Consider the following 16,953-nt stretch of genomic DNA (forward strand, 5'->3'; position numbering starts at 1 on the left):
GGGCGCGGCGCCTCGCTGGCCAACGTCAAGTTTGACCCAACCAAGGAGACGGCGTTCGAGCTCATCAAGGTCGACCGCGGTGGCGAGGTCACGCACCACGCGCCGGGCCAGCTCGTCGTGTACCCCATCTTCAATCTCACGCGCGATCCGTTCAAGAAGGATTTGCACTGGTACCTCCGGCAGGTCGAAGAGGTCGTCATTGACACGCTGGGCGCCTTTGACATTGCGGGCGAGCGCGTCGATGGCCTCACGGGCGTGTGGGTGCCCGACGCGCGCCACGCCTTTCCCAAGAGCAAGATCGCGGCCGTCGGCACGCATGCGAGCAAGTGGATCACGATGCATGGTTTTGCGCTCAACGTGACGACGGACCTCGCCGGCTTCGAGCGCATCGTGCCCTGTGGCCTCGAGGACAAGGCTGTCTCTAGCATTCAAGAGTTCCACCCGACCGTTCGCATGGTCGACGTCGAAGACGCCGTCCTTGCGGCCATGCAGCGCGTCTTCCAGGTTGAACTCGAGACGACGACGTCGGCGCCGTATTAGACGATCTTTTCCACCACTCGCATCGCGCCGTGCATCAGAGACGATTCGGATTGGTGATAATAGAGAGCATTTCCACCAATCAAAGCGCGATGATGTCGTCAGTGGGAAGAAAAGGCCTCCGAAATCGACGTGCATTGTCAAAGCGCCACGATGACGTCATGCCAATCACTCTACAGAGTGCTGACGAGCACGACCTTGTTCATCGACTCTCGTTCCCGCGACAAGGGTCTTGACGACCGAGAAGGACCTATCCGAGGTTCCTGTCGTCGAAGCTCTCTTCTCTCTTTTGATGGCGATCTCTAGTCATCACGCATCTTTCAAGGACCCGTGTGTTCGTTCAGGAGACGTCGAGGACTGACAACTACAGGACTACCATAGCAGCCTGTAGGGCTCAATCGCACCCAACTTCAAGCTTCGTTCGATGCTGCAAGATCGCTACGTTCATGATCGGCCATGCGATTGGTTGAAATGTACCGACGAACGGTGCTTGATTGGAGGAAAAAGACACGATGGGCGTGTGATTGGCAGTTGCGAGACAGGCGGCTTCGCGAGCCACCACGATCAGTGCCATTCCCTCTTTGCCAGTCCCAGACACCGAGGATGATCAAGGAAGCCGTGTGCTACATGTGCTGGAGCTCGACGTCGCCGTCCGAGCTCATCGCTCCGTGTGCGTGCACAAGCTACGTCCACCGCGACTGCCTCGAGCGATGGCGCGCCACGTCGTCAACCGCCGACGCCCCGACGCACTGCCCAACATGCCGTCTGCGCTACGTGCTAGACGGCCCACCCGCGCTTCTTCTATGGGTCCTCGGCCACAGTCGCCTCTACATTGCAGTTGCTCTCCTGCTCGTCGTGGGCCTTCAGGCGCTGCTCGTCTCGCAGCTCGACGTGTACGCAGGGTGCCCACTCGCCACTGACGCCAGTCGCGCCAAAGCTACGCTCGTGTATGTTGGCTCGAGTGCTGGCTTGCTGCTCTTGGTGTGCGGTGTGACTTTAGTTCGCGCGGCGCTATCGCACGTGGTCTGGGAGCGTCACCCCGACCAGTCGCTCCTCCACGCGCTCCTCCACCACGTCGTTTTACTGGCTCTTGTCGTTGGTGGCGTCGGGTGTTTTCTAATCTACCTCGTGTTCTCGGGCCAAGTCGACATCCTCGCACCTCTCAAAGCGCGCGTGCTCGCCCACTGCGACCAGCGTATTCGCGATCTGCGACCACTTCGGTACAGCTCAATGTAAAATCGCCCTTCTACTACTGTAGTATTTAATGTGCGTCGACGGGGATCATGAGTTCACTACCTAGCAGCAGTGGTTATAACTACAAGAGTTGTTGAGTTGGCCATCCAAACAAAAGAAGCAATATCGGCAGACCGTACACCCTGCATCCACCAACACAAGATGACGGTTTGATGCTTTCTGCACCTTTGGTCGATCGCGAGCTGCTTGGTGTAGACCGTCGGGAGCAATGACATGGCACATCCCGTTGCTTCAAAGCTGGTGCGCCGTGTCCTCTTGCAGGGATGGCGGTAGCTACGACTTGTCTCTGCAAACAGCCAACGGATAGGCGCCAGAAAGCGTGCAGCGATCTCAGTGGACACATACCGTATCCATACCTGGCAACGCGTCTTGAACGTTTTTCCCTTCTACTCGTCATGACCTCTCTCAACGCTATCCCATGTGCCTCTATAAGCGCGGTGGCCTTGCCTCGCGCTCGTCGCTGCTCAAATCGATGCGTATGCGGGCGACTGCAGTGCTTAGAACGCCGTCACGGGCTTCCGCGTAGCGTTCTTCTACATGGCACCAGTCTCTTGGCCGTGCCGATATCCAATCTTCAATGCTCCCGGAGACGCTCACGTCCCTCGCACTGGGCACCGTAAGAGTCTGCCCTCGCTCCAGGCTGCACCGCATGGCGCACGTCCACCACCCAACCGGTAGAGCTCGTTTAACCACAACCACAAACGTGACGAGTATAGAGACGAGAAGAAAGAAACTTGCAAAATGGTCAACATGTAAGTTGACGCGACCGAGTCGACTAGACCATGGTGGCGACGTGGCTGGTCGCAGGAATGGGTCGCAGGTTCTGGACCTGGCGGTACCGCACCTCGACGGCGCGGACGCGGCGCTGCCCGATGCGGTTTACTGTGCTGCCAAAGGCGCCGACGATCGCCATGAGCATCATGTAGAGCCCGACAAAGACAAAGAGAACGATGACGAAGATGAGGATGAAGGCCCCTGCGTCGCCGCCGCAGTCGCCACCACCGCAGTTGCAGTCGTAGTACCCCGGGCAGTAGCAGCTCATGGCCGGGTCGCGGCAGCCAAGCACGCAGAGGCTCATGACGGTGACGACGCCAATGATAAAGGCCGTGAGCGCGAGGCTTGTAAGAAAGTACACGAGCAGTCGCGGGCAACTCTTGAGCCCGATCGTGTCGTAGATCTGGCCGTCCATGCCGTTCCAGTGCAAGTTGAACGACTTGGGCGTACCGCGGTCGATGAGCCAGATGATGCAGCTACCGAGGAAGACAACGCCAAGCACGAAGAGGAAGCGAAGCAGCTGCGCGTTGCGCATCAAGCGCTTGTACTCGGCCTCTTCGCCCGACTCGAGGAAGGTGTATGCTTCGCCGCAGGAACCGCAGTGCGTCATGGCGTTGGGCATCCGGGACGAGATGCGAAGCGTATCCAAGCAGTCGCGGTGGATGTACGTGGCGCACGCGCACGGTGCAATGAGCTCGGTCGCCGACCGCTCCGGTCCGTTGCCGTCGTCGAGGCAGTAGAAGCAGCAGAATGGACTCGACGGCAACACCGGAATGGCCTCGTCGCTGGCGGGCGCCGACGCAGCGACGGTCACGACGACGGCGTCCGTGGCGTCGGCGGTCTTGGCTGGCAGCTCCATCCGGCTCGACGATGAGATGTTCGAAAATGATTTTTCAAACGAACTGCAATCCCAGCGTGTGAAACTTTCATTCACACAGTAAAACACTCTCGTGCGAAATACATTGACTTGATTGTATTATGCTATATTTCAATGTGCACGTGTGCGACAAGTTTCACACCAAAGATATTCACTTTCTGGACACCATCGTCACGTCGAATTCATGAAATTTGAGTTGTCACATCAGATGGTCGCATGAGGTCGCTGGGATTTTGGCTGCGCATAGTGCTCACGACGTGCAGCAGGGCCCTTGGTCTGTGGAGCTTATTGTGACGTATTGTGCTAAAAACTGCAACGTACAGCACGACCCAGCGTGGTGCACGACTTCCGACCTCTTGCGACCCTTTCCGGCCTCCATTGGCGATTCAAGGTCTCCATGGCAGGCGTTATTGGTACCATGTGCGTCGCTCGAAACACTAAGCTCACGTCCTTATGGTGGGTACTACAGTACCGTACGTTCACTCCAGCGCGGACACGGGTGTTTCAAACGTCAACGACTCTCGTCAGCACCGCTCTAGTCTATCTAGGAGCTCAGCGACCCTCGCCCGGCCTTGCTGTCGCCGAGACAAGACATCGCCACGTCACCAACCTGCAACCCCCCGGTTTGATACCATATTCATGGCCTTGGTAGTCCACTCGCGCAAGCCATTTCCGCCACGTGCCCACGCGATGCGGTCGCGTGTGCCACCTGCGAGTTTTCTTCATGCACCAAAGCACCGCAACAATCAAGTTAGAAAAGAAGAAAAACGCAGTCGCCCGAAGCATCGTCCTCGCTGCTCTAGCATCGGCGTACGCAGACCATGTACGCACGGTCCACTGGAAGGTCTTCAAAGTAGAAGACGTCTTCGCCACATCTCGAGTTCCTTGCATGTCCTTTGGGTGCCTGACTCTAGGCTGGACTAATGTTGGCGCCGTCGACATGCAGTCGTCGGTCTTGGACGTGACGGTACTGGACGTGAATCTTGTGAAAGCGGAGGGTGGCACCAACGCTGGCTACTGCGCCAAACACGCCGGTAAGCGCAAAGAGCACCATGTAGAGGCCGACGAGGCGCATCATGCCAATGAAGAGAACCACGAAACACACGCCGAGGATCGTGGTACTGTAGCGACCGAACCGGTTCTCGCACGCGTTGATGCAACGCTCCATCGTCGGCGCAATCCGTTGGCAGCCGATGAAGATGCCCATGAAGATCGCCGTGAAGAAAAGGCTCATGACAAAGTGGCCGAGAAAGCGCGGGCAACCGATCGACGCGAGCCATTCGTTGAGCGCCCGATCCTCGTCGGTCCACGAATTGCGGTACTTTCTGGCCGTGCTCTCCTCGACAGCGTAGATCATGCCGCACCCAAGCAGCACCACAAGCAGCACGAAGAGCACGCGGAGCAGATGCGCCATGCGCAGGCGCCGCTTGTACTCGGCCGCTTCACTCGGCACCTCGTACAAGTCGTACGCCTCGCCGCAGGCCTTGCAGTGGGTCACCGCCGACGCGTTGAGGACGCGACGCGCGTCCAAGCAGTCGCGGTGGACGTACGAGGCACAGTTGCAGGGCGCAATGAGGTCGGTTGTTGAGCGGCGGTAGCAGCGCAAGCACTCGAGTGGGAGCAAGGTCCTGTCCACGCTTCTCGTCTCCATGGCGCCGAGCCGAGTAACCTTCGAAAGTGACGCGATCGGAACCTTTGCCTTTGAGGGCCGCACTTAGTGGTCACGCCATCTGCGTGCTCTTCCATCTGACTTGACTGAGAGTCAAAAGACTGGTCTACAATTGTACTGGCTTGGATACCAATGGATTTGTCTGTTGGGTGTGGGTTCCTTATTATACGCTGGAAGGTTCATATTGCACTAGACCAGCAGTTCCTTTGCGACAAAGACGGTCACGGCATCCGTAGACCTCCCGGAACATTGACACTTGTCGTCATCCGTCTACTGCGCAACATCGATGTCTTGCATCAAACTTGGATCAACGTTGCAAATGTGGATGATTCCTGCGTTTTACGTCCCCACGCAATTCCTCACACATCAAACAAGCTGCCTGGTCCTGCATCCACATCTGACCGACGCCATCTGGCACAAGCCGATGCAGATTTTAAGAGCGAACTATTAATAATAGTGCTTGCGGTCGTACACCACACTCCGGACTGCTGACGGTGGCATTTCTCGCTTCACAAAATAGCTCCTCTGCCATTTCAAACCATACTATCAAGTGGCTCCATCGACAAAGTTATCAACAAGCGGGTCGAGGCTGGTACTGGACGGATGTCGCGGGAGATTCACGCGTGGTAGGTTGATGCGCCCGACGTGCGTCTTTCGCTGCGGCTTTCGGTGGGAGGCGCCGAGAAGCACTGCGTCGGCAGTTTGCACCCGCCGCCCAGAGGTATGATTATTGTTGTCGACGGCCGACGGCAGTGCCGTCATCGAGGCCGATGTCACCGGACGGTCCAGCGTCTTCTCGCCGAGAAGCACGTCCAAGCTCGGACACGCGACCATGATCTTGACCGGGCCTTCGTAGCGCTGCGGCACCTGGTTGGAACTGTTGCGCTGGCGAAGAATGAGACCCTACCCCGTGCCAGGTTCAACATATCCTTTTTTCATGGTTGCAGACCTGCGGTTTCCACGGATCGGTCTGCATGCTTGTATCGTCGAGCGTCGGGAGCACGAGAATGCCCACGTCGCGGTTGGTGTCTTTTCGAAATTGAATCGCGTCTTCAAACGTCTTGACCTACGACGCGATAGCAAGCCTCAAAGCGGTGTCCTCAGCATGGTGGCTTGTACCGCCGCTGCGAGGGTCGACACCGTGTCGTGGAGGCGGCTCATGTCCGAATCCTTTTCCTGGAGTCTCTTGGCCATCTAGAAACATATTGGAATCCATACTCGACGCTTGTGAGCGCACCTGCTGGTTGAGGTCGATTTCGCGGTCCAAGGTCTTGGATTTTTCCATCATAATGAAAGCAATTTTGCGCTTCTCTTCCAAAAGCCGATTGCGCTCCAACTCAATGTCGCTCGACTAGGAGCAGCAGTGTCGCAACATCTCCATCGACGACGTCATCGGTGCACCTCGCGCTCGTACGACCGCATCTTGTCTTGCAGCTGCGTGAGGTCGTTGGTCGTGATGCGTGACATGCGTTCGAGCTTGGCCATGCTCGTGCGCTCCGTATCGAGCGCCATCTTGAGGCGTTCGACCGAGTCCTGGAGCTTTTCAATGGTGCCTGCTTGGGACTACACAGCACTCTAAGTTTTCTTTCAAAAGCAACGCGATCGCGGACCTCGCAGGTCTTTTTAAACATGAGCGATTCGTGCTTGACTTCGAGCATAAAATCGTACGCGCGCTTGAGGTCCACAAGGTACTAGACAGTATTGTCCATCAATGGATCCGTACAAGCATCATCTACCAATTCGATGCGCTCGTTGTAGACGTAAATGTAGTTGTTGACGACTTTCTCTTCGTAGAGCTCTCGCTTCATGATGGCGCGCTTGGCCTACGCGACATCTTAGTGGGAAAGCGCCGGCGAGATGACCAAACGAGGATCTCTGGTGGCAGTGTCGCCCTAACACAGACAAGGGTTGGCTCGGGTGGTCGTCCTATTCGATGGGTCGTACTTAGAGGGTTCGTCCTCGGGCACGACGACCGGAAGCACTTCAATGGGTGCGAGCAGTTGGGAATTTTGGTAAAAATGGTAGATCTCGCAGGCAATGCTGCTAAAAAAACCCTCGAACGATGTGACCTTGCGCTCGTATCGGGTGATTTCAGCCTTGAGCGCCTCGATCTACAAGAACCGTCGCAACGACGCAATTCATTCGCGTTACATTTTCCCGCAAGCTCTTGAGAGTTCGGAAGAGCTCGGTTTCACTTTGGTTGCGCTCGCTGTTTTCAGAGACATAGTCCTTGATGCTACGACATCCTTGGCGATTCGTCTCCATCCAAAGATAATATGCACGTACGTGGCTTCAAGCGCTTGGTTGGTCAGCGTGAGCTCATTGATCTTTGCCGTCTGCTGCGCCACGTGCTTGTCGGCCTCATGCGCTTTGTTGCGCAACACCTTGCACTTGTCTTGCATGTCCTTCATCTCAGAGAGGAGATGGGCGAGCTCGCCGTTTTTGCTCGTCTTCCTCGAGACCGGGCGCCTCTTCTTGCTGTCTGTCTCGACGCTGCCGGGGCGGTCGAGATTCTCTTGACGCTACACCACATAATGGTTGATATCGACGCGCTCTCCATCATCATGACGACGTACGCCAGCTGAAGACGGCGTGGGCTGCCGTGGCGCGTCGGCGACCAAGCTCGCGTCCGTCATTGGCGTCATTGGACGGCTTGGCAGCTGCGGCGTCGACTGCCGCTCGCTGTCCGAGTCCTCGACGTCCTCGTCGTCCTCATCGGCGTCCTCGTTGTAGGACGGGATGAAAAAGCCCGTGTCGCCGTCGCCGTCAGTGTCCTTGTCATCGTCGTAGTAGCGCTTCATGACCTCGGACGCCAAGTCGTTCTCGCGCATGAGTGCTTGGTCCAGCGCGAGCCGCTATCGCATTTCGTCATGAGGTCCAGTAGGGCGTGGGGACAGACCATAAAATGCCATTCCTCGGTCCACAGCGCCGCTTCCTCAAGCACGTGCGCTTGGTGGGCCCGCTCGACGCCGTCCGCTTGGCTCACCACTTGAGCGTACAGCTCTTGGTACTCGGTCATGTCGCGCCGGGCTCGCTCCGCCTCGGCCGTGAGCTGCTTGCAGCGCTTCTTCTCCTCGAGGTACCGCTCGTGCGTGCTTTCACGCTCCATTTCTTCGCCCGCCAGTTGGTCTTCGAGTTGTCGCTTGGTCTGCTCAAACCTAATCCCCATCGACTAGTACTCTCTAGGCATGGCGACAGGGATAACACACTTGGTCGAGAGCGTGGCCAAGTCTTGTTTGCATTTGACGAGCGACTCTTGCACAATCTCGGAGACGTGGAGCTGCTCCTTGTGCTTGGCCGCCAACGCGTTGAACTCGGTGGCAAAATGCGTCTTGAGGTCCGTCATGTCGTCGAGTTGGCGCTTCGTAGCTTCGCACTCGGATTGGTGCCGCATGCAGTCGGCTTTGAGCGCGGCGTGGCTCAGCACAAGGGCATCGAGCTACCTCAACATGAGATCCTCCTTTTGCCTCTGCGTCATGAACCTCGTCTTGCATGTCGTCGCGTTGGCGCACGAGGAGCTTGGTTTGTCTCGTCACTTCGTCGTGCTCGGCGTGGAGCTCCTTGAGCTATACAACAACAGGTTCATCGTCGCTCGAGCGTCGACCTATCGTTTTGCACCTGTTGCGTGAGCTTGGAAACGCTCTCGGACGTGGCGGTGGCGGCGTGCAGCTTGGATTTGAGCTCGGCCAGCCATGTTTTTTGTTCACGCTCGGCTTTGCGCGAGATCTGGAGCTGCTCGAGCGTAAACGCGTTCTCCTTGGTGAGGGCGCGCAGCCGCTGCTGCAGCGCGTCCGAGATCTCGGTCGCTTCCTTGAGCTCGGCGCGCAGCCGGTGCACGATGCCTGCACATTGCACGTATCGTCCGCCATCCGACGACGCAATGGAAGGTACCCTTCATGTTTTGCTCGCCTTTTTGGGCCTTGGCACACAGCGACCGCGCTTCGTTGAGCTCTTGTGTCTACCACACCGTCGGCGGGCTGAGGTTTCGTTGTGTAAGGGTACCTCGCCGTGGACGAGCTCCAACGACCCACCGCACACGTCGCAGGGATGCACGCGCAGATACGTCTGGGACGGAGCAAAGAGCGGGAGTGTGTCGCGGAGGTCCACGGACGGCAGCGCGTGGACGCGCTCGTCGACCGACCCGGTGCTTGGATGCAGCTCACGCGCCAAGAGGTTTTCCTTGACGACAATCACATCGCGGTAGTACGCGTGCCGAATCGTCTAGCCAATTACATGTATACATTATGTCAATAAGACAGAGTGTACATCGATGAGCGCGCAACGCCGCGCGAGACGCTCTTTGAGGATGGCAATGTGCTGGTCCTTGGTGAGCGTCGGCTCGACCTCGGCCTCGGCGAGGTACGAGTCGAGCTCGAGCGCGGCCTTGGTTTCAAGGCTCGGCACCTCCATCGGTTTTACAGCGTAATTTTAGCGTGAACCTTTCGGGCTCATCCCCCGGCGTTAAAGGACCCTGCCTGACGTGTGCGGGTCAAAGTTCGAGTGCACGCGGCAATGCAGCGACACCAACTCACCTGCCAGACGATCCATGGTCTGGTCCTCGGTCATCACGCTCTCAGCTTGTTGTTGCCACCGCACTCGGCGGTGCCCACTTCACCGGTGCAGCCGAGGTGCTGGGGCCCTCTGGCGTCGCCTACTGTGCCGCAGGACTTTTGCATCCAAGTGGCTGCATGGCGTCAGTACTCCCAATGTGGATCATTTGCGCCACAAACTGACGCCGCCCCCGCGACGTGGAGGACAGATGCACCGTATTGGCACGCTCTCGAAATGGCGGCGCATGTTCACTCGGCGTCGGCTATGGCGGCGACGCTTGTCGAGCCCGGTCGCTCGCTCGGGTTTACGTCGCCCACATGGCGTGGACGAGCAAAAGCCTCGTGGGTCTGCGCCAAGCGGCCAACGCTTCGAACCCCGCTCGTCTTGTTTTCGTACGCGCCCCTTTCGTTCTACGTTACCGTGGGCTATGTGCTTTTTGTGTTCATATTGCCGGCCGCCAATAGCGGCTTGCATCGTCGCCACCAGAGCCGCCATTTTTACTGGGCGGCGACCCACGTTCCGACGTGGCGCTTCGTGCTTTCGTCGTCGCCGCTCGATGTTGGGACGCGGTTGATTGCACTGCTAGCGACGTACTACGGGCGACTCCAAAGAGTCGTCGCCGCCGTCCGCGTCGTGCCAAGCCGCGTCAAGCGCACCCAAACGCTCAGCTTGATCTCGGAAGACAGGTGCGCCGTGTCTCCGCGGCTTCCATGTCAAAAAGAACTTTTCGAGAAAGTGCGTCCGGGGCTCGTCGCTTCGGGGATGCCCTTGAACCGGCGCTGGCGCGTTGGCTTGTACGCTGTCGACGCTGTCGTCGCACGCGCGCTGCTGGTGCTGGCGACGTACCGGAGTTACTTTCGCGTCGCCGTCCTGGGCGAGTGCGAGTTGTCACTGCGTCCATTTTCGATGGGACTGCGCACTTGACGGACCCCTACGCGACTGGGACGACTACTTGACACATCTCGCGAGTCCGACGCTCTTGTGGCTCCACCTCCAGCGCTGGGTCCTTCCGCAGCTTCCCGCGACGTGGCTATCGTCTTTTTGCACGATACTCGCCTCAGTGCGCTGCCAGCTGCACTTCTCTCACCGCCATCTTTGCTCCAGACGCAGTACGTGACCGACTCGCCAGCCCTGGGCAACCTGTCTCCGACAGTGTACGCAAGCTGGCACGCGCTGAGCCAAACCCGCCTCTTCGGCCACATTCAAAAGCTACGGGCGCTCGAGTACTTGGACGTTGGGCATAATGCGCTCCCCAAGCTGCAGCTGGCGCCTGCGACGCTGCCACCTATTCAATCTATCTTTGCAGACGACAACCACTTGGTTAGAAGTCCCAAGCATCCATGCCATCGTGCATGGTATGTATGCAACTTGGCGGCGTTCGGGCTTCGAGATGGTCAGCGTACGCGGCGAGGTCCCGTTCGTCTCAGAGATTCTGCGATTGGGTTGTTGAAAAGTTTAGAGCGCAATGCGTACACCGTCGCACGTGAGCTTGGCGCTGCGGTCCGACCCATGGTGTTACGCTACGCTGAACGTGCCCTTGAGGTTCATAAAGAGGCCTTTCGTAATGATCTCCACTAGATCATCGAAATAAGTGTCATTTCTATCTTGCATCATTCTTGCATCCATTTCAGATCTGCACCGTATGCACAGTCGGTCACGGCTCGTCAACATGCCCTCTCGAGGCTGAGTAGGATAGGATCGGATTTACATGACCTTTTGTCAACATGGACGGGGTGTCGTTCTGATCATCTAGCAGTGGTATACTAACCGCGGGAGCTTGAAATGGGGTGACGGTCTCGACCTTGAAACGGTCGTGCAACTTGTGGTATGAGGTCAACCCAGGGCCTTCGCGGCGCGCGAGAGCTCGCCAAGGCCAAGCTCTACTCCACCTCAAGCCGCCCCGAGTGGAATGTACGGAATCAACCTGTCCTGTAGGAAACACTTTTATGCGCAGAGTCGTTAGAACGAGCAGCAGGACTTGAGCCAGCTTCAATGCTCAGACAAGGAACTGGTAGACCAGAATGGGCGAGAATATAATGAGTACCATGGCTGGCATAGGCACTAAAGCACGAGCAGCGCACGTCCAAGCACCTAGAGACCGCCAAAGTGGACCTCTACTTTAAAGCCCAAGCGGACCAGCTCGCGGCACGTGAGCGAGCGCTGCTTCGCGATCAAGACGAGGTCATTCTTTCACGGAGGCGCCATAATCCAGCCTTGCACACAGATGCGCAATCAGCAATCGAATGTTTTGAGTCAGCAAGTCAAGCTCAACAAACTCTACGTATGTTGCTGCGCCATCGGCTGACTTTTCGATCAGCGTTGTTTGATTAGGAAGTCGTGGAGAAGCGCAGCCACGAAGCAGCGGTCCACAGAGTTTACTACGCTCTGAACTTAGTGATGCTGTAGCAAAAACAAGCCAAGCTCGATGCACTAGAAAAAGCGCTGCGGGACCGAGAGGCCTTCTTGGCGCAGTGCCAAGCTGCGCTTCAAGCCCAGGAGGCCCAAGTCGCACAGCCTCCGGCACAGGTGGGTCGCCACTTCGCGGCATCGATCGTGTGCACTGAAGACGTGTTCTAGCCGCCACCAGTGCACAATGACGAAAGTCGAGAACTCGCCCTTCGACACCGCGCGCAGGTGTCAACTTGTGCATTGCCATGTATCTTTTTGAATCCTAGGACGTTAGGAGCTAGCGTTATGGGGGGAACGGCTCGTCCTGCAAGAGAAACAGGTGAATCAAAGCCGATTTGTAGGGGCTGGAAGCAGAAGACGACGTAGCTGGCCACGATGGAAACGCTTTTGGAGACACGTCAGCGTGAGTGGGAAGACAACCACAGTCGCCTTCAAGCCCAGCACGATGATGCCGTCACAGCGTGGCAGCTCGAGACGCAAGCCGCAACCGTCCGACTCGCCGAGGTTTTGTATGTCCCGTCCAAGCCCTTGAAAAGGATGGATCCATAGGCGCGCGAGAGAGAGTTGCGCCAGTACCAAGACAACATGTCCAAAGTACAAAACTCTTTTCCCGCATCGTGTACGGACGCCATGTCTAGTTGGCCGTCGAACAAGGTCGCTTGCGGGAGCAAGAATGCGAGCTCCGGGCCATCAAAGAGGCAACGTCGGTGATGACCGACGAGCACAAGACACGCGAAGCGGCGCTCACAGCACGCGGTGTGTCGCTGCACACAAATGTAGACTTCTGTACACAATGTAGAGCATGCGGTGGCCGAGCGAGAGGCAGTCGTGGCAGCGAGAGCGACCGAGCTGGACGCACGCGCACTCGAGCTTGAAACGAGAGACACGGAGCGCGCCGAGAAGGAAAAATGGCTCCGGTGTCGGGTGCGATGAGCTAACGTGTTGGTGGATACACTGATACTTGCACCGTTGTGCTGTAGGAACGAAAACTCGACGTCTTTGCAAAGGACGTCGAAACGCAGCACGAGCTCAACGTGCAAAAGGCCAACGAGCTGGCACAAGCAGCGACTCGGCACCCGCCTGCGACGGTACAGACCATAGATGCTCCATGATTTGGAATAATCGAACGGGATACGTATACATAGATACCGGTCGCAGTGGCGCATACCAATCGGTCCGAGGAGCCACCCATGCCGCTGCCTTTGGCCGAGAATCCAAAGGGCGGTGGACGAGCCCTGCGCCGATCGCATTCGATCCCGGCCCGCCACAGCTCGAGCTCGGTTGGTCCAGTAAAGAACAATGGCAAACCCAACAACTAACGTCAACGAATCACTCGACCCGGCTGTTGCAGAGTGTAGTCGGCACCGAATCTACCGAGGTTTTTGGATGCATTCAAAGCGGTCCGCTTACCGGTAGTCGCGACGCTACATCATCAAGCGCTACTCTTCCTGTCGCGCTTAATGATGTCGCAACGGTCTGTCATTTCGGCCAGGACATGATCGCCCATCACCATTGAACAACCAAAGATGACGTGAGTTTACGAGCAGCTGCAGACTATCATCGAGGTTGGAATAGCGTTGCGGATGCCAGTACGGACGTCCAGCCGAGTCCACCAAAAGCAATAAACTCGTCGAGGTCGCAAACAACCCAACGACGGCGATTCGAAGCTCCATGCTACCGAGTACTCAACATGTTGCATGCAGAAAAGCAACTTTGCAATGGGTGTTTTTACGCCCTCGGATCGTCCAGCTGGCTTGTGACTAACGCCAGGGCGCTCGTCTGAGTTGAGGCGCGCACGAGTGTAATATGATATTGCCCCGCCATCCTGATATTGCACCTCGGTTATCATCGTGTGTCGCGTGGCCTCTAATATGTTCGCCGATGACACCAACATACCACGGCACTTAGCAATTGCGCAGCCCATGGCGACATGCGTCTTTAACGACTGCGGCCAGCCCGCGCTCGACGGCTCGGACAAGTGCCACTTTCATCGCAACCGCACCAAGTGCAGCGTGCCGGACTGCGCCAACCAGGTCTACGCGCGGCACCTCTGCATTCGGCATGGCGGGAAGCGCACGTGCCAGTACCCCAACTGCGCCACGAACGCCCGCGCCGGCGACCTCTGCGCCAAGCACGGCGGCGCCAAGCACAAGCCGCTCTGCTCGATTGAAGGCTGCGCCAAGAAGGCGTACGGGCGCAACCGCTGCATTGCCCACGGCGGCGGCAAACAGTGTCTGGCGCCGCAGTGCCGGACCCGCGCGCGCGTGAGCGGCTACTGCTGGCGCCACCGCCACAAGTCATCGACGACAAGTGACGACCCACTCCTCTCGATCGTGGATGCGTGGATGAACGAAGATGCCGCGACGCAGCACGAAGAAGCGAGCACCCCGACCCCGTACCCGGGTCCTCGCAATTTATGACAGACGACGCCAAAGTAATTTATCGCCGTTCGACTACATATTGTCAGTGCCGCAAGACCCTCGACAGGCTCCTCGTTTTGGCGTCAAGCGATGGGACAGGCGGCGTCAAGATACGACAAAGTGGAAATTGACTGCAAGGACCGTCCGCGTCGCCATATAGAGCGCTGCGGAAGAAGGGACCTCTATCTATACTAGCGACAGTAGTTTTTTGCTCATAGTGGATAGTGTCTACTACAGACAACAAACGTACTTTACCATTGATTCTGATATATGAGGTCGCCGCGTCCAGTGCGGTTCCCGCCACTGGTTTCAAGAGTGATGGTCGAGGAACCGTCCGCGATTGACCATCATTCACACCAATCAGCATGGCACTCTGTCGCGCGCCTTCTTGTGTGGACACGAGGTGTTGAAGCGGAAGACGACATTGTTGTACATGCTATAGACGTTATTGTACACATTTGAAGCAAAGCTAAAGAAGTAATATATTACGAGATGCCAAAGGGACGATAGACGATGTGTACAGCGCGGTCGAGGTGGTGGTGTTTCTGGGGGTTATAAATACGGGCGTGGAGCAACGGCATGCGCTACTGGAAGAGAGAGGACGGGGCTTCAAGAGATAGGATCGGGCCTCGAGGAGTCGTCACTCGAACGCGATGGCAGTCGTACCTTGGGTCGTGCAATTGTCGAGCGGCGCCAAGCTTACGTCCATCAAGTCCAACGAGACGAATCCGCCAAAGTCCAAGAACGAGTCCATCGCCAAGATGTCCTCGTCCATGCGGTCTGCCCATGGATCCTCCATCGAGACCTCGAGCGCCATCATGAGCTCGACCGAGAGCATCGCCTCATTCTCGCCTTCTTCCTTCTGGAGGGTCGAGGAGAATCGTGGGATCAATTCAAAGTCAGAGAAGAGAGGGTTCGAAGGTGGCGGCGCTGCAGCCACGACGCGGTTGCGGTGCGGCCAGCACACGCCACGGTCTCGCGCCGCCGCACCGCAGCCGGCCACGCCGCAGAGCGTGGCGCCAGCGTGGGCGAAGCACTTGGTCTTCGCGCCGCGCGCCGCGTTCGTGCAGCCGTCGTGGCCGCAGATGCCGAGTACTTTTGTGCAGTGCTTGCTACAGCGCTTGCCAGCGCGGGCGGGCGACCCGCAGCCGTCGACCTCGCACGTCTCTTTGCCGCCATGGCCCACGCAGAGACGCCGGGCGTAGACTTGGTTGGCGCATCCTTCGACCCGGCACTGGGCGCGGTACCGGTGGAAGGCGCACTTGCTACCGACGGCCGCGGGCTGAGCGCAGCCCTTGAAGACACAAGACCCGACCATGCTGCTGCTCTGCTCGTCTCGTTGGAAATTGCACACTGACCGAAAACGGGTCTTGGTGGCGAGTGCCTGTTTAAAACAGTGTGTATGCTTGGTAAAGAAACGTAATTGTTGCATGGGTGTGATCGACACGCGTAGGAAGTAGGACGGCTAGCGCTACGCCAACGACCAACATTGAAGCGATGTGCTACCCATCGAGGTGCGAAAGATGGTACGTTGTATGGCTGCACGAGCGAAGCCTATGGCCCTCGACGCCGTCTGTTGGCATGACAACTGCAGGGCGGTGTGTTTGATACATGTCTTATACATCGAGCCGAAACGAACCGGTTGTAACGTGCCTAATTAGGACTATATATCCGATTTCAAACGCTGGACACGACTCCAATTCGGTTTCGACTTGATTTTTTACTTTCTACTGGCACCATCCAGAGTCGCTCTGTGCAGTTGACGTTGGACAATGTTGGTACAAGTATAAATAGATTGTTTACATCGAGTTTAGAACGAAATGATGTCGTCTAGAATCCCATCAAAGTCGATAAAGTCGTCTGCGAGCGAGGATGCGAGCGACTCGTCCATCATCCACTCGTCGAGCATGAGGATCAACGCGTCGCCGTCGTTGCACGGCAAGGCGTCTTGCGGCATGGGCTTGGAGAGCACACGGTTGCGGTGGTGCCAACAGAATTTGCCCATGCGAGCGGGCTTAACGCAGTCGTCAACGGCGCAGTTGCTGCTGCCGCCGTGGAGCGGACATGTGGTTTGGTTGGCGGCGGCCGTGTCTTGAGTGCACCCGTCCACGGAGCAGGTGATGCTGGACCGTGTCGTGTGCTTGGTGCAGAAATCGCCGATCCGCACGGGCGAGGCGCAGCCTGGGGACTGACACGTCTTCTTCCCGCCGTGGCTGACGCAGAGAAGGCGGGCGTAGACTTGGTTGAAGCAGCCGTCAACTTTGCACTTGGAGCGGTAGCGGTGGAAGGCGCACTTGTCGAGAGATGGCACGACCGGCTTCGAGCACCCGTTGAAGAGGCAGTTCATGAGGAAAGAGGAAATTCGAAAATGACATCGTCACGCCCGAGCGATCTTGTGGCGTCGGCTGGATTTGTTTCGCCATGTCGCGTGGTCCACTGTATAAAACACTGTTGGAAACCTT

General features: G+C 57.4%; 7 protein-coding genes across 7 annotated transcripts; 2 read left to right on the top strand and 5 right to left on the bottom strand.

Annotated features, from left to right (window-relative positions):
- Positions 1-1,140: 1,140 nt before the first annotated feature.
- On the top strand, positions 1,141-1,773 carry SPRG_10105 (hypothetical protein; the record flags this gene model as incomplete). The annotated part of the gene is made up of 2 exons (XM_012349252.1): positions 1,141-1,439; positions 1,464-1,773. The coding sequence occupies 2 exons, from the start codon at positions 1,141-1,143 to the stop codon at positions 1,771-1,773; spliced, it is 609 nt and encodes a 202-aa protein (XP_012204642.1).
- A 780-nt stretch (positions 1,774-2,553) lies between these two features.
- Positions 2,554-3,424, bottom strand: SPRG_10106 (hypothetical protein; the record flags this gene model as incomplete). Its single annotated transcript, XM_012349253.1, has 1 exon — positions 2,554-3,424. One exon carries the CDS (start codon positions 3,422-3,424, stop codon positions 2,567-2,569), a length of 858 nt encoding a protein of 285 aa, XP_012204643.1. The 3' UTR covers positions 2,554-2,566.
- A 928-nt stretch (positions 3,425-4,352) lies between these two features.
- On the bottom strand, positions 4,353-5,093 carry SPRG_10107 (hypothetical protein; the record flags this gene model as incomplete). The annotated part of the gene is made up of 1 exon (XM_012349254.1): positions 4,353-5,093. One exon carries the CDS (start codon positions 5,091-5,093, stop codon positions 4,353-4,355), a length of 741 nt encoding a protein of 246 aa, XP_012204644.1.
- A 564-nt stretch (positions 5,094-5,657) lies between these two features.
- On the bottom strand, positions 5,658-9,523 carry SPRG_10108 (hypothetical protein; the record flags this gene model as incomplete). The annotated part of the gene is made up of 19 exons (XM_012349255.1): positions 5,658-6,014; positions 6,061-6,177; positions 6,231-6,305; positions 6,349-6,462; positions 6,513-6,674; positions 6,722-6,802; positions 6,848-6,934; positions 6,979-7,003; positions 7,056-7,222; positions 7,263-7,347; positions 7,398-7,633; positions 7,688-7,966; positions 8,011-8,269; positions 8,321-8,550; positions 8,594-8,677; positions 8,730-8,953; positions 9,003-9,069; positions 9,114-9,332; positions 9,378-9,523. Coding segments are annotated over 19 exons (3,014 nt in total), but the record flags the coding sequence as incomplete, so codon positions are not given.
- A 373-nt stretch (positions 9,524-9,896) lies between these two features.
- Positions 9,897-14,491, top strand: SPRG_10109 (hypothetical protein; the record flags this gene model as incomplete). The annotated part of the gene is made up of 17 exons (XM_012349256.1): positions 9,897-10,540; positions 10,632-10,722; positions 10,767-10,982; positions 11,505-11,573; positions 11,626-11,673; positions 11,721-11,843; positions 11,899-11,943; positions 11,994-12,026; positions 12,069-12,188; positions 12,240-12,296; positions 12,346-12,390; positions 12,438-12,575; positions 12,621-12,665; positions 12,710-12,827; positions 12,871-12,995; positions 13,052-13,159; positions 13,991-14,491. The coding sequence occupies 17 exons, from the start codon at positions 9,897-9,899 to the stop codon at positions 14,489-14,491; spliced, it is 2,526 nt and encodes an 841-aa protein (XP_012204646.1).
- A 486-nt stretch (positions 14,492-14,977) lies between these two features.
- On the bottom strand, positions 14,978-15,837 carry SPRG_10110 (hypothetical protein). The gene has a single exon (XM_012349257.1). The coding sequence runs from the start codon at positions 15,807-15,809 to the stop codon at positions 15,132-15,134; it is 678 nt and encodes a 225-aa protein (XP_012204647.1). The 5' UTR covers positions 15,810-15,837; the 3' UTR covers positions 14,978-15,131.
- Positions 15,838-16,268: 431 nt separating this feature from the next.
- SPRG_10111 (hypothetical protein) lies at positions 16,269-16,846 on the bottom strand. The gene has a single exon (XM_012349258.1). It carries the CDS (start codon positions 16,836-16,838, stop codon positions 16,302-16,304), a length of 537 nt encoding a protein of 178 aa, XP_012204648.1. The 5' UTR covers positions 16,839-16,846; the 3' UTR covers positions 16,269-16,301.
- Between the last annotated feature and the right edge of the window lie 107 nt (positions 16,847-16,953).

Source organism: Saprolegnia parasitica (genome assembly GCF_000151545.1).
Source record: "Saprolegnia parasitica CBS 223.65 unplaced genomic scaffold supercont2.52, whole genome shotgun sequence".
Lineage (NCBI taxonomy): Eukaryota > Oomycota > Saprolegniomycetes > Saprolegniales > Saprolegniaceae > Saprolegnia > Saprolegnia parasitica.

Coding starts and splice junctions, on each gene's coding strand:
- SPRG_10111 (XM_012349258.1), bottom strand. CDS start 16,838: ATGAACTGCCTCTTCAACGGGTGCTCGAAGCCGGTCGTGCCATCTCTC.
- SPRG_10110 (XM_012349257.1), bottom strand. CDS start 15,809: ATGGTCGGGTCTTGTGTCTTCAAGGGCTGCGCTCAGCCCGCGGCCGTC.